At 48.0% G+C, this 11,843-nt stretch overlaps 1 protein-coding gene across 2 annotated transcripts in view; it reads left to right on the top strand.

Moving 5' to 3' along the window:
* dhx29 (DEAH (Asp-Glu-Ala-His) box polypeptide 29) overlaps nucleotides 1-9,429 on the top strand; it is a 30,028-nt gene extending 20,599 nt beyond the window's left edge. For both annotated transcript variants that reach the window (XM_014138718.2, XM_014138717.2), the window contains exons 15-28: nucleotides 93-269; nucleotides 691-831; nucleotides 1,093-1,237; nucleotides 1,429-1,549; nucleotides 1,696-1,780; nucleotides 1,887-2,104; nucleotides 2,230-2,305; nucleotides 5,022-5,246; nucleotides 5,758-5,894; nucleotides 6,216-6,306; nucleotides 6,988-7,320; nucleotides 7,601-7,732; nucleotides 8,748-8,844; nucleotides 9,048-9,429. In XM_014138718.2, coding sequence (XP_013994193.2) covers nucleotides 93-269; nucleotides 691-831; nucleotides 1,093-1,237; nucleotides 1,429-1,549; nucleotides 1,696-1,780; nucleotides 1,887-2,104; nucleotides 2,230-2,305; nucleotides 5,022-5,246; nucleotides 5,758-5,894; nucleotides 6,216-6,306; nucleotides 6,988-7,320; nucleotides 7,601-7,732; nucleotides 8,748-8,844; nucleotides 9,048-9,103 — 2,034 coding nt within the window. In that variant the 3' untranslated portion in view covers nucleotides 9,104-9,429. The remainder of the gene's footprint in view (nucleotides 1-92; nucleotides 270-690; nucleotides 832-1,092; nucleotides 1,238-1,428; nucleotides 1,550-1,695; nucleotides 1,781-1,886; nucleotides 2,105-2,229; nucleotides 2,306-5,021; nucleotides 5,247-5,757; nucleotides 5,895-6,215; nucleotides 6,307-6,987; nucleotides 7,321-7,600; nucleotides 7,733-8,747; nucleotides 8,845-9,047) is intronic.
* The last annotated feature ends 2,414 nt before the right edge of the window (nucleotides 9,430-11,843 follow it).

The following is an 11,843-nucleotide window of genomic DNA, read 5'->3' on the forward strand; positions in this document are numbered from 1 at the left end:
CTTGCATGCCAAATAACCAAAATAAACTATACTGCGCCTTGCCTTGCTCAAACTGATCCCATCAAACATGCTGTCTGTCTCATCCATTCTAGGTCCATGAACGCAGCGTCCAGTCTGATTTCCTGCTGACCATCCTGAAGGACGTGGTCCAGAAACGGTCCAACCTGCACCTGGTCATGATGAGCGCCACGGTCGACTGTGATAAGTTCGCTGCCTACTTCAACCGCTGTCCTATAGTCAACATCCCTGGCAGAACTTTCCCTGTCGAGGTTAGATGTCTAGAACTTTTCATTTCCCTATAGTTCACAGATATGAAAATATGAACTGTATTTTCTGTTTAAATTGTATTTTCCGTCACAAGGGAATTATATTCCTGTCCTAGTATGTCTAAGTGCCAAAAAGGATGTTATTTGTATCATACTACTTGTGGTTGTCCTGATATAAAATGTTATTTCAGCGATCGATGTAGTAGAGTATTGTTACAGTGTGACTCTCAGATGTTCTGTTGTATCGTGCTGTATGGTGTTGTCCTGATGTGTTCTGACCATATCATTAAAATGAATAGAAAGGTGAAATAACATGTCATAATGGGTGGACTGGTCGGCCATTTTGAGTGTCCCCATAGCAATTAAAAAAAGTGTCATTCTATTTCTGTGGTTCTGAAGTGCTTTGTTGCACCTCTATTGTCAGGTGTTCCATCTGGAGGACATAGTGGAGGAGACGGGCTATGTTCTGGAGAAGGACTCTGAATACAGCCAGAAGATCCTGGAGGAGGAGGAGGAGGTCAACATCAACTTCACGCAGAAAGGAGGGAAGAGCATGCAGCACCAGGTGAGAGGGGGTATGACAGAGGGGTGAGATCTTTGGGAGTGAGGGGCCTTGTGATAGTACCTACCTGCTGCATTGGGTCTCATTGATTACTGACTTGTCTCTGAAAACACTGTAGAAATGCCTTATTTCCTAAACTATGCTGAATCATTGTGCTGTGTGCTATCCTATTCTACACTACTGTAAATGTCTCAGATCCATGTTGTGCATTACAGTGAACAGGAACCAATACGTAACTCATGGTGTTTTGTGTGTGTTCTCCAGGAGTTTATAGTGAAAGACTCAGGCTCTGGCTGGGACCTGGGTCCTGACCTGGACCACTTCAGCAGCCGGACCCGCCACGCCCTGCAGTACATGAACCCCAACAAAATCAACATGGAACTGGTCCTGGACTTGCTCGACTACCTGGGTAAATACAGAGTTGCGGGTTCATTCAGCCCAGTGTGAGGACGTGGAGAGAGCTGGAGACTGGAGAGTTAATCCAGTTAATATTTGGTTTATGGTTGTTGATATGGCTGTACTACACATGTTGGGGCAATTTAGATGTTGATTGATTGTTTGGTGTTGCGCCAACTGTAATATTTCTTCCCCTTCCCCCAGATAAGTCCCCTCAGTTTGCAGTGGTGGATGGAGCTGTTCTGGTGTTCCTCCCAGGTCTGGCCCACATCCAACAGCTTTATGACCTGCTCTCCACAGACAAGAGATTCCGTGGCAAAGACAGGTGAGTTTATAGTCTTCACTGACAATGTCATCCTGAGAAGAATGCCATCTTGCGTGCTGGCAATTTATAAATTCATTTAGAAACTATTTCGTTGTAGCAAAGGTTTTAGCTTTCATAAAGAGATTGGTTTATGTCTCCCTGTTCAGGTACAAACTGGTAGCCCTGCACTCCACACTGTCATCTAAGGACCAGGCTGCTGCATTTACAGTGCCCCCTACTGGAGTTAGGAAGGTACTGGGGTTTCTTTGTTTAGTGCAGTGATGAACTGAGATACATATTGCTATGAATGAACAAAAGTGAAAAAATAATTTTTATTACCCTGTCTACCCTATTTTAGATTGTGCTGTCCACAAACATAGCGGAAACTGGAGTAACAATACCTGATGTTGTGTTCGTTATTGATACCGGAAAGACCAAAGAAAACAAGTACCATGAGAGTAGCCAGATGAGTTCCCTGGTGGAGACGTTTGTCAGCAAGGCCAGCGCCCTCCAGAGGCAAGGCAGGGCAGGACGCGTGCGGGACGGCTTCTGCTTCCGCCTGTACCCCAAATTCAGGTCAGCCCCTCCCTCTCAATCACAGAACAAGTTGCTGTCTACGACACAAATACCTCTACTGCCTTATCTGAGGTCAGCAGCTACAGACGTTACAGCCTGATTGTGAATGTTCTTCTATGTAACAGGTTTCAGGCTTTCATGGATTACTCCATACCAGAGATACTGAGGGTTCCACTAGAGGAGCTGTGTCTTCATATCATGGTACACTGACAACTGTAAACTGGCTGGTTCGTGCCCTGAATGATGATTTGGCTGACCACCGTAACCACCCCAACCACCGTAAACCACCCCAACCACCGTAACCACCCCAACCACCGTAAACCACCCTAACCACCCTAACCACCGTAAACCACCCCAACCACCGTAACCACCCCAACCACCCCAACCACCGTAAACCACCCCAACCGCCGTAAACCACCCTAACCACCGTAACCACCGTAAACCACCCTAACCACCGTAAACCACCCTAACCACCGTAACCACCCCAACCACCCTAACCACCGTAAACCACCCCAACCACCGTAAACCACCCCAACCACCCTAACCACCGTAAACCACCCTAACCACCGTAACCACCGTAAACCACCCTAACCACCGTAAACCACCCTAACCACCGTAACCACCCCAACCACCCTAACCACCGTAAACCACCCCAACCACCGTAAACCACCCTAACCACCGTAACCACCGTAAACCACCCTAACCACCCCAACCACCGTAACCACCCCAACCACCCTAACCACCGTAAACCACCCCAACCACCGTAACCACCGTAAACCACCCCAACCACCGTAACCACCGTAAACCACCCCAACCACCCTAACCACCGTAAACCACCCCAACCACCCTAACCACCGTAAACCACCCCAACCACCGTAACCACCGTAAACCACCCCAACCACCGTAACCACCGTAAACCACCCCAACCACCGTAAACCACCCCAACCACCCTAACCACCGTAAACCACCCCAACCACCGTAACCACCGTAAACCACCCCAACCACCGTAAACCACCCCAACCACCGTAAACCACCCTAACCACCGTAACCACCCTAACCACCGTAACCACCCCAACCACCGTAAACCACCCTAACCACCCCAACCACCGTAAACCACCCCAACCACCATAAACCACCGTAACCACCCCAACCACCGTAACCACCCCAACCACCACAAACCACCCCAACCACCCCAACCAGCCTAACCACCACAAACCACCCCAACCGCCGTAACCACCACAACCACCCTAACCACCGTAACCACCCCAGCCACCGTAACCACCCCAACCACCCTAACCACCGTAAACCACCCCAACCACCGTAACCACCGTAAACCACCCCAACCACCGTAAACCACCCCAACCACCGTAAACCACCCCAACCACCGTAAACCACCCCAACCACCGTAAACCACCCCAACCACCGTAAACCACCCCAACCACCGTAACCACCCCAACCACCGTAACCACCCCAACCACCGTAACCACCCCAACCACTCTAACCACCGTAACCACCCCAACCACCGTAAACCACCGTAAACCACCCCAACCACCGTAAACCACCCCAACCACCCTAACCACCCTAACCACCTAAACCACCGCAACCACCGTAACCACCCCAACCACCCTAAACCACCGTAACCACCGTAAACCACCCCAACCACCGTAAACCACCCCAACCACCGTAACCACCCCAACCACCGTAACCACCGTAAACCACCCTAACCACCGTAACCACCGTAAACCACCCCAACCACCGTAAACCACCCCAACCACCGTAACCACCCCAACCACTCTAACCACCGTAACCACCCCAACCACCGTAACCACCCCAACCACCGTAACCACCCCAAGCACCATAAACCACCCCAACCACCCTAACCACCGTAACCACCGTAAACCACCCCAACCATAAACCACCCCAACCACCGTAAACCACCCCAACCACCGTAACCACCCCAACCACCGTAAACCACCCTAACCACCGTAACCACTCTAACCACCGTAACCACCCCAACCACCGTAACCACCCCAACCACCGTAAACCACCGTAACCATCCCAACCACCATAAACCACCGTAACCACCCCAACCACCATAAACCACCCCAACCACCATAAACCACCGTAACCACCCCAACCACCATAAACCACCATAAACCACCCCAACCACCACAAACCACCCCAACCACCGTAACCACCCCAACCACCGTAAACCACCCCAACCACCGTAAACCACCCCAACCACCGTAAACCACCCCAACCACCGTAACCACTCTAACCACCCCAACCACTCTAACCACCGTAACCACCCCAACCACCGTAACCACCCCAACCACCGTAAACCACCGTAACCACCCCAACCACCATAAACCACCGTAACCACCCCAACCACCGTAAACCACCGTAAACCACCATAAACCACCGTAAACCACCCCAACCACCGTAAACCACCGTAACCACCCCAACCACCATAAACCACCGTAACCACCCCAACCACCATAAACCACCGTAACCACCCCAACCACCGTAAACCACCGTAACCACCTCAACCACCATAAACCACCCCAACCACCGTAACCACCCCAACCACCGTAACCACCGTAAACCACCCCAACCACCGTAACCACCCCAACCACCGTAAACCACCGTAACCACCCCAAACCACCGTAACCACCCCAACCACCGTAAACCACCCCAACCACCGTAAACCACCCCAACCACCCCAACCACCATAAACCACCGTAAACCACCCCAACCACCGTAAACCACCCCAACCACCGTAACCACCCCAACCACCGTAACCACCCCAACCACCGTAACCACCCCAACCACCATAAACCACCCCAACCACCGTAAACCACCCCAACCACCGTAAACCACCCCATCCACCACTGTTCTGTCTCTGTCCCCTCTACAGAAATGTGAGTATGGCTCTCCAGAGGAGTTCCTGTGTCGAGCCCTAGATGCGCCCCAGCCCCAGTCTGTGAGTAATGCCGTGTGCCTGCTCCGGAGGATCGGAGCGTGTATACCGGAGGGCCACACCCTCACCCCGCTGGGTCACCATCTCGCCACCTTGCCTGTCAACGTCAAGATCGGCAAGATGCTTATCTTTGGTGCCATCTTGGGCTGCCTGGACCCCATTGTAAGTTACAGTCCATGCGGGGTGTCATACATTTCTGAATTAGCATTGTATTGTATTAACTGCTTGCAAAATCAGCAATCAACAATGTGAAATGGGACTCACATAGTTAAATCTGGAATCCTTAATTGAAACAAGAATAAAGCAGTCACCCCGCCAGTGTCTTGGTAAAAAGCTGAGGGATGGGCCTGGAGAAATGGAACCACTCTCTATGGATTCAAGGACTGACCATCCATCATATCAAAATTATAGTTTTAACCATGTTTTCAGGCTATACAGTTTGTTTACATTTACATTGTTTACAAATATTGGAGTAAAACAAGCTTATATTTTGGGTTCTGATGGGGTATGACAGTTGAACTAAGCTCATGAGGCATTTAGAAGTTATTTTCTTCAAGAATAAATGGGTATATATCATTTATTTTTAAGTCCAAAAACAGATGTAGCAACTAAGGATTCCAGCTTCAAAGGATAAATCTAATTTCCATTATGACTGAATGTAATTGTATTGCAGGCGACTATAGCAGCAGCGATCTCGGAGAAGTCTCCCTTTGCCACACCCATGAACCAGAAGGATCAGGCTAACCTGGCTAAAGCTGCCCTGGCTGTAGCCAACTCAGATCACCTGACTATCTACAATGCTTACCTGGGGTAGGTGCATCTCTTTTCAAAAGTATAAATGACCAAAATCTGAGACAGCTAATTCAGGGTCATGTTCAGTTGGGCATGTGGCAGCAAATTGTTTTGCGGCAGTAAAGAAAACATGTGTTTCTTGGTCAAGTTCACCTAGTACCCTCTGTTTCAATTCATTTTCTTCCATATTGTGCCTAATACATAAAACCCAGGACCCTGTTCTCTCTAAAGCAACTGAGACATAGCCTAACCCTGAATAAGTTGATTGTTCCTGTGCCGTTTTAATGACTCAGCCACCATTTTGGTTTCTGTTCCCTAATGGTATTGTTCTGCTAACAGGTGGAAGAACATACGCAGTGAGGGATATCGAGCCGAAATGGCCTACTGCAGGAAACACTTCCTGAACCGTACCGCCCTCATCACCATAGAGGTACTCTATTTTCTAACTTGTGTATGGTTCTCTCAACTGATATGCTTTAACAGTGAGCGTCAGGGTTGGGGTCAATTTCGAATTTCAGTTTACTTCTTGAATTGACTGAATTGAAATAAAAAAATATATATATTATTCTTTTTTACCCTTTTTCTCTCCCCAATTTCGTGGTATCCAATTGGTAGTTAGTCTTGTCTCATCGCTGCAACTCCCGTACGGACTCGGGAGACACCGTGCGTCCTCCGAAACACAACCCAACCAAGCCACACTGCTTCTTGACACAATGCCCACTTAACCCGGAGGAAACACTGTGCACCTGGTGACCTGCGCCCGGCCCACCACAGGAGTCGCTAGTGTGCGATGGGACAAGGACATCCCTGCCGCCCAAACCCTCCCCTAACCCGGACGACGCTGGGACAATTGTGTGCCGCCCCATGGGTCTCCCGGTTGCAGCCGGCTGCGACAGAGCCTGGACTCTAAGCCAGAATCTCTAGTGGCACAGCTAGCACTGCGATGCAGTGTCTTAGACCACTGTGCCACTCGGGAAGCCGTTGAAATTGAATTCACCCCAACCCTGTTGAGCATGTACAACTGCTGTACACAGTGACAGTAGTTATAAGAGATCATATGACATTTATTGTGGTTGGTAAGGACATTAAACCTGGATCTCTTCTCCATCAGGACATCAAACAGGAGCTGATGCGTATGATGGACCAGGCTGGATTCTCTGGTTCCTCCAGGTCCGGTCGAGGACCACCTTCCCGGGATCGGTCTGACCCCAGCGGTCCCCAAGCTCCCCTCACCCCCCTTGGTAAGCCTCAGATCTGTGTCCTGAACGCGGTGCTGACGGCAGGACTGTATGACAGCGTGGGGCGGATCCTCTACACTCCCTCTGTGGACGTCCTGGACCGGGTGGCGTGCTCTGTGGAGACAGCCCAGGGGAAGGCCCAAGTCCACCCCTCCTCCGTCAACCGCTGCCTGCAGACACGCGGCTGGCTGCTTTTCCAGGAGAAGGTCAGTTGGTCCCATAGAGATATATTGATCGATGATCATTCATCTACCCGTCTGTAATCTCTATGGTGAAATCGATTACTCACTGGGTGTAGAAGATGCCCTTAACTGGAGATATAGGATCAAATTCTCCCTACTTGTAATCCTAACCAAGGGTGTGGCTAGGCCGGGGCAACCTCTAACTCCCAGGTAGGCCTAAATAGAATAATTTACTGTGTGTAATTTTAGGTAAAATACTATTAAGTTGCTCATTTTTTAAAATCTAATTTTGACTCTCCCTCAGGTAAAATACTCTAAGATCTACCTGCGGGACACAACGCTGATCTCTCCCTTCCCCATGCTACTGTTTGGAGGGGACATCGACGTACAACACCGGGAGAGACTCATCTCTCTGGATGGATGGATACACTTCCAGGTCAGAGTTCATATCTGGGTCAGCTGTATTACATGTCTATTGTTATGTCTGTGTCATGAATGACTAGAGTGGTGTGTCAGTGCTACAGTAGATACAGGGTGATACACAAAGAGAAAGAAAATAAAACTCTTGTAGCCAGTTTCCCAGACCCAGATTAAAAATAAAATTACTTCTCAATAGAGAATCTCCATTGTAAGTCCTCTATAGTCCAATACTAGTCTTAGGCTACAATCCAAATTCAAAGTAGACAGCCCTCGGCCCTAAACCCTCAGCCCGTGAATGAATGATGTTTTACATCGTTACATCCGAGTGTACTTTAAATGTCCCTTGCCCAAGCGAGGAAGAGTGTTGATCGGAGAGGCAACGTCGTTAGAGGAAATCTTCAAATTGAGTTTAAAAACAAATAACCTAAAGCTATTAATGTACCTAGTAAGCTAACATAGCTAGCTAGCAGTCCTGTCAGGTAGCTAGCTACAGTTGCCCATAGCTGGCTAGCTGGTATTATAGTTTATTTATTCCAATACATTTCTGAATCCCCAAAAAATATTTGTGAAGCTAACTACGTTTTTATAGGGTCCTCACTACAAGACTAAGCCAATTTGCCAATGCTAAAATCAATGTCATCTATACATATTTTTTAGCAAGCTAGCGTCATAATTTTGTCAGACATGCCTAAAATTCAGCCATGTTGATTCAATTTGACACTTTGCGCGGACCGGAGTTTGACACGTGACTACAGTTTGCATTGAATTGTGGGTCATACCAACCCCACAAGTGATCAAAGTTCTTCACTCGCTCCATCAAGCTAAATCAAGGGCCGAGGGGGCAACGTTAGTGAATTGGACCTCCACTTAAGATGGCAATCAAACTGCATCCGGTTTTGATGAGGATTCCCCCAAGGGAAAGTGGCTATTGCGAGGGCTAAAATTACTGTGTTTGGACTGCAGCCATACTGTTGCAAGCATGGCTCTGTCTGATCTCTGTTCCTCCCTGTCCTCCTCTCTCTCTCTCCCAGGCCCCAGTGAGGATCGGAGTGATCTTTAAACATCTGAGGAAGCTCATAGACTCACTACTGGAGAAAAAGCTGGAGAACCCAAGGATGAATCTAGAAGGTAATATTCTACCCTTTTTCTGTCTTTTCCCCCTCTTGATTCTCTTGAATCCCTCTCTCATTTTCTGTTTCCTTCTCTTCATCCTTCCAGTCTCTTCCTAAGCCCCCTACGTTTTTCTTTTTTGTGTTCATGACATTGTACTGTGTGTTGTTTCACTGTGTAGTGGTAAATGGTGTTGTTTACTCTTTTACTCTCTCCCATAGATGAGAAGACCATCCAGTTGATAATAGAACTGATCAAGATGGAGAATGTCTTCTGACCACTGTGACCTCTGACCTCTCATTGGAGACCTCGGTCATACATGGTTGTCCAAGGACAGAGCCTAAAGATCAGAGGGTGGTGGTTGTACTGTATAATGACATTTAAATCATGAAATTAAAGAGCATATTTCTTCTCTTATCAATGATGACTGTTGCCAAACAAAATAAAGCTGTATGTGGTGTTGATGGCTAATTTATGTTTGATATCCGTTTTAGGGAAATAACATTTTTAAATTAATTCATAGATCCCTCCCTCGGAATGTAACAAACATCCTTTGGTGATTAGCATGTCTTTGTTTTCTAAAATAAACAAAACTCTAATGGCCTTGTGTGTACGCCTAGTAAACATACTTGAAATATTCCTGCAATTATGCCACACTGGTGCTGCCCAAACAGTTATTTTAGATTATAAACTGTGTGGTTCGAGCCCTTAATGCTGATTGGCTGACAGCCATGGTATATCAGACCGTATACCATGGGTATGAAAAAAACATATTTTTACTGCTCTAATTACGTTGGTAACCAGTTTATAATAGCAATAAGGTACCTCACTGGTTTGTGGTACATGGCTAATATACCATGGATAAGTGCTGTATCCAGACACTTTGCGTTGCGTCGTGCATAAGAACAGCCGTTAACCGTGGTATACTGGCCATATACCACACCCCCTCGGGCCTTATTGCATAATTCTTTAAAGTTTAAGACATTGGGGGAGGGGGGTGATAAGCTGACATATGGAATTGTTTTAAGATGGTCATACTATGGATCATTTAGCTATTTGATTTAGGTATAAAAAAAATGTTTGTGTAAAAAATATTGATTTTGGCCTTTACTAGAACACCATCATGTTGCTCAGAATCTTTCTATAGTGGGGTCCCATTGGTTTGTAGCCCGAACGGTTCAGATGCTACCAAACAGAAGTTGGCACATCGACGGTACTGACTTCAGCCGTGTCTCCTGACACTTGTGGGGGTCATAGGGCAAAGCGGAGAACATCGTGTTCATGAGAGTCATCTTTCCATAGAGGGGTCATAATAGTTTTTAGGTCAAACCGTTCAGACGCTACAGAAGTTTACATGAGAAGACTGATTTTCAGTGGTACTAACGTATCTCGATGAAGCATGGATTCTAGACTATTCCATGCCTCGAGAAGGCAGTCTTGCCTAATACTGTAAATGATTTCAAGGTTTTACTGCTAACCTACAAAGCATTACATGGGCTTGCTCCTACCTATCTTTCCGATTTGGTCCTGCCGTACATACCTACACGAACGCTACGGTCACAAGACGCGGGCCTCCTAATTGTTCCTAGAATTTCTAAGCAAACAGCTGGAGGCAGGGCTTTCTCCTCTAGAGCTCCATTTTTATGGAATAGTCTGCCTACCCATGTGAGAGACGTAGACTCAGTCTCAACCTTTAAGTCTTTACTGAAGACATATCTCTTCAGTAGGTCCTATGATTAAGTGTAGTCTGGCCCAGGGGTGTGAAGGTGAACGGAAAGGCTGGAGTAACGAACCGCCCTTGCTGTCTCTGCCTGGCCGGTTTCCCCTCTTTCCACTGGGATTCTCTGCCTCTACCCCTATTACGGGGGCTGAGTCACTGGTTTACTGGTGTTCTTCCATGCCGTCCCTGGGAGGGGTGCGTCACTTGAGTGGGTTGAGTCACTGACGTGGTCTTCCTGTCTGGGTTGGCGCCCCCCCTTGGGCTGTGCCGTGGCAGAGATCTTTGTGGGCTATACTCGGCCTTGTCCCGGGATGGTATGTTGGTGGTTGGAGATATCCCTCCAGTGGTGTGGAGGCTGTGCTTTGGCAAAGTGGGTGGGGTTATATCCTACCTGTTTGGCCCTGTCCGGGGGTTTCATCGGATGGGGCCACAGTGTCTCCTGACCCTTCCTGTCTCAGCCTCCAGTATTTATGCTGCAGTAGTTTATGTGTCGGGGGGCTAGGGTCAGTCTGTCATATCTGGAGTATTTCTCTTGTCTTTTCCGGTGTCCTGTGTGAATTTAAATATGCTCTCTCTAATGCTCTCTCTTTCTTTCTCTCTCTCGGAGGACCTGAGCCCTAGGACCATGCCTCAGGACTACCTGGCTTGATGACTCCTTGCTGTCCCCAGTTCACCTGGCCGTGCTGCTGCTCCAGTTCCAACTGTTCTGCCTGCAGCTATGGAACCCTGACCTGTTCACCGGACGTGCTACCTGTGCCAGACCTGTTGTCCCAGACCTGCTGGAACCCTGACCTATTCACCGGACGTGCTACCTGTCCCAGACCTGCTGTTTTCAACTCTCTAGAGACAGCAGGAGTGGTAGAGATGCTCTCAAAGATCGGCTATGAAAAAGCCAACTGACACTTACTCTTGTGTTACTGACTTGTTGCAACCTCGACAACTACTATGATTATTATTATTTGACAATGCTGGTCATTTATGAACATTTGAACATCTAGGCCATGTGCTGTTATAATCTCCACCCGGCACAGCCAGAAGAGGACTGGCCACCCCTCATAGCCTGGTTCCTCTCTAAGTTTCTTCCTAGGTTTTGGCCTTTCTAGGGAGTTTTTCCTAGCCACCGTGCTTCTACACCTGCATTGCTTGCTGTTTGGGGTTTTAGGCTGGGTTTCTGTACAGCACTTTGAGATATCAGCTGATGTAAGAAGGGCTATATAAATACATTTGATTTGATTTGATTTGAAATGTCCTGGGGACTTTAAGTAGCAACCACCTAGCAGATGGGGTATGGTAACTG

The sequence above is a fragment of the Salmo salar genome, chromosome ssa13, assembly GCF_905237065.1.
Source record: "Salmo salar chromosome ssa13, Ssal_v3.1, whole genome shotgun sequence".
Taxonomy (NCBI): Eukaryota; Metazoa; Chordata; class Actinopteri; order Salmoniformes; family Salmonidae; genus Salmo; species Salmo salar.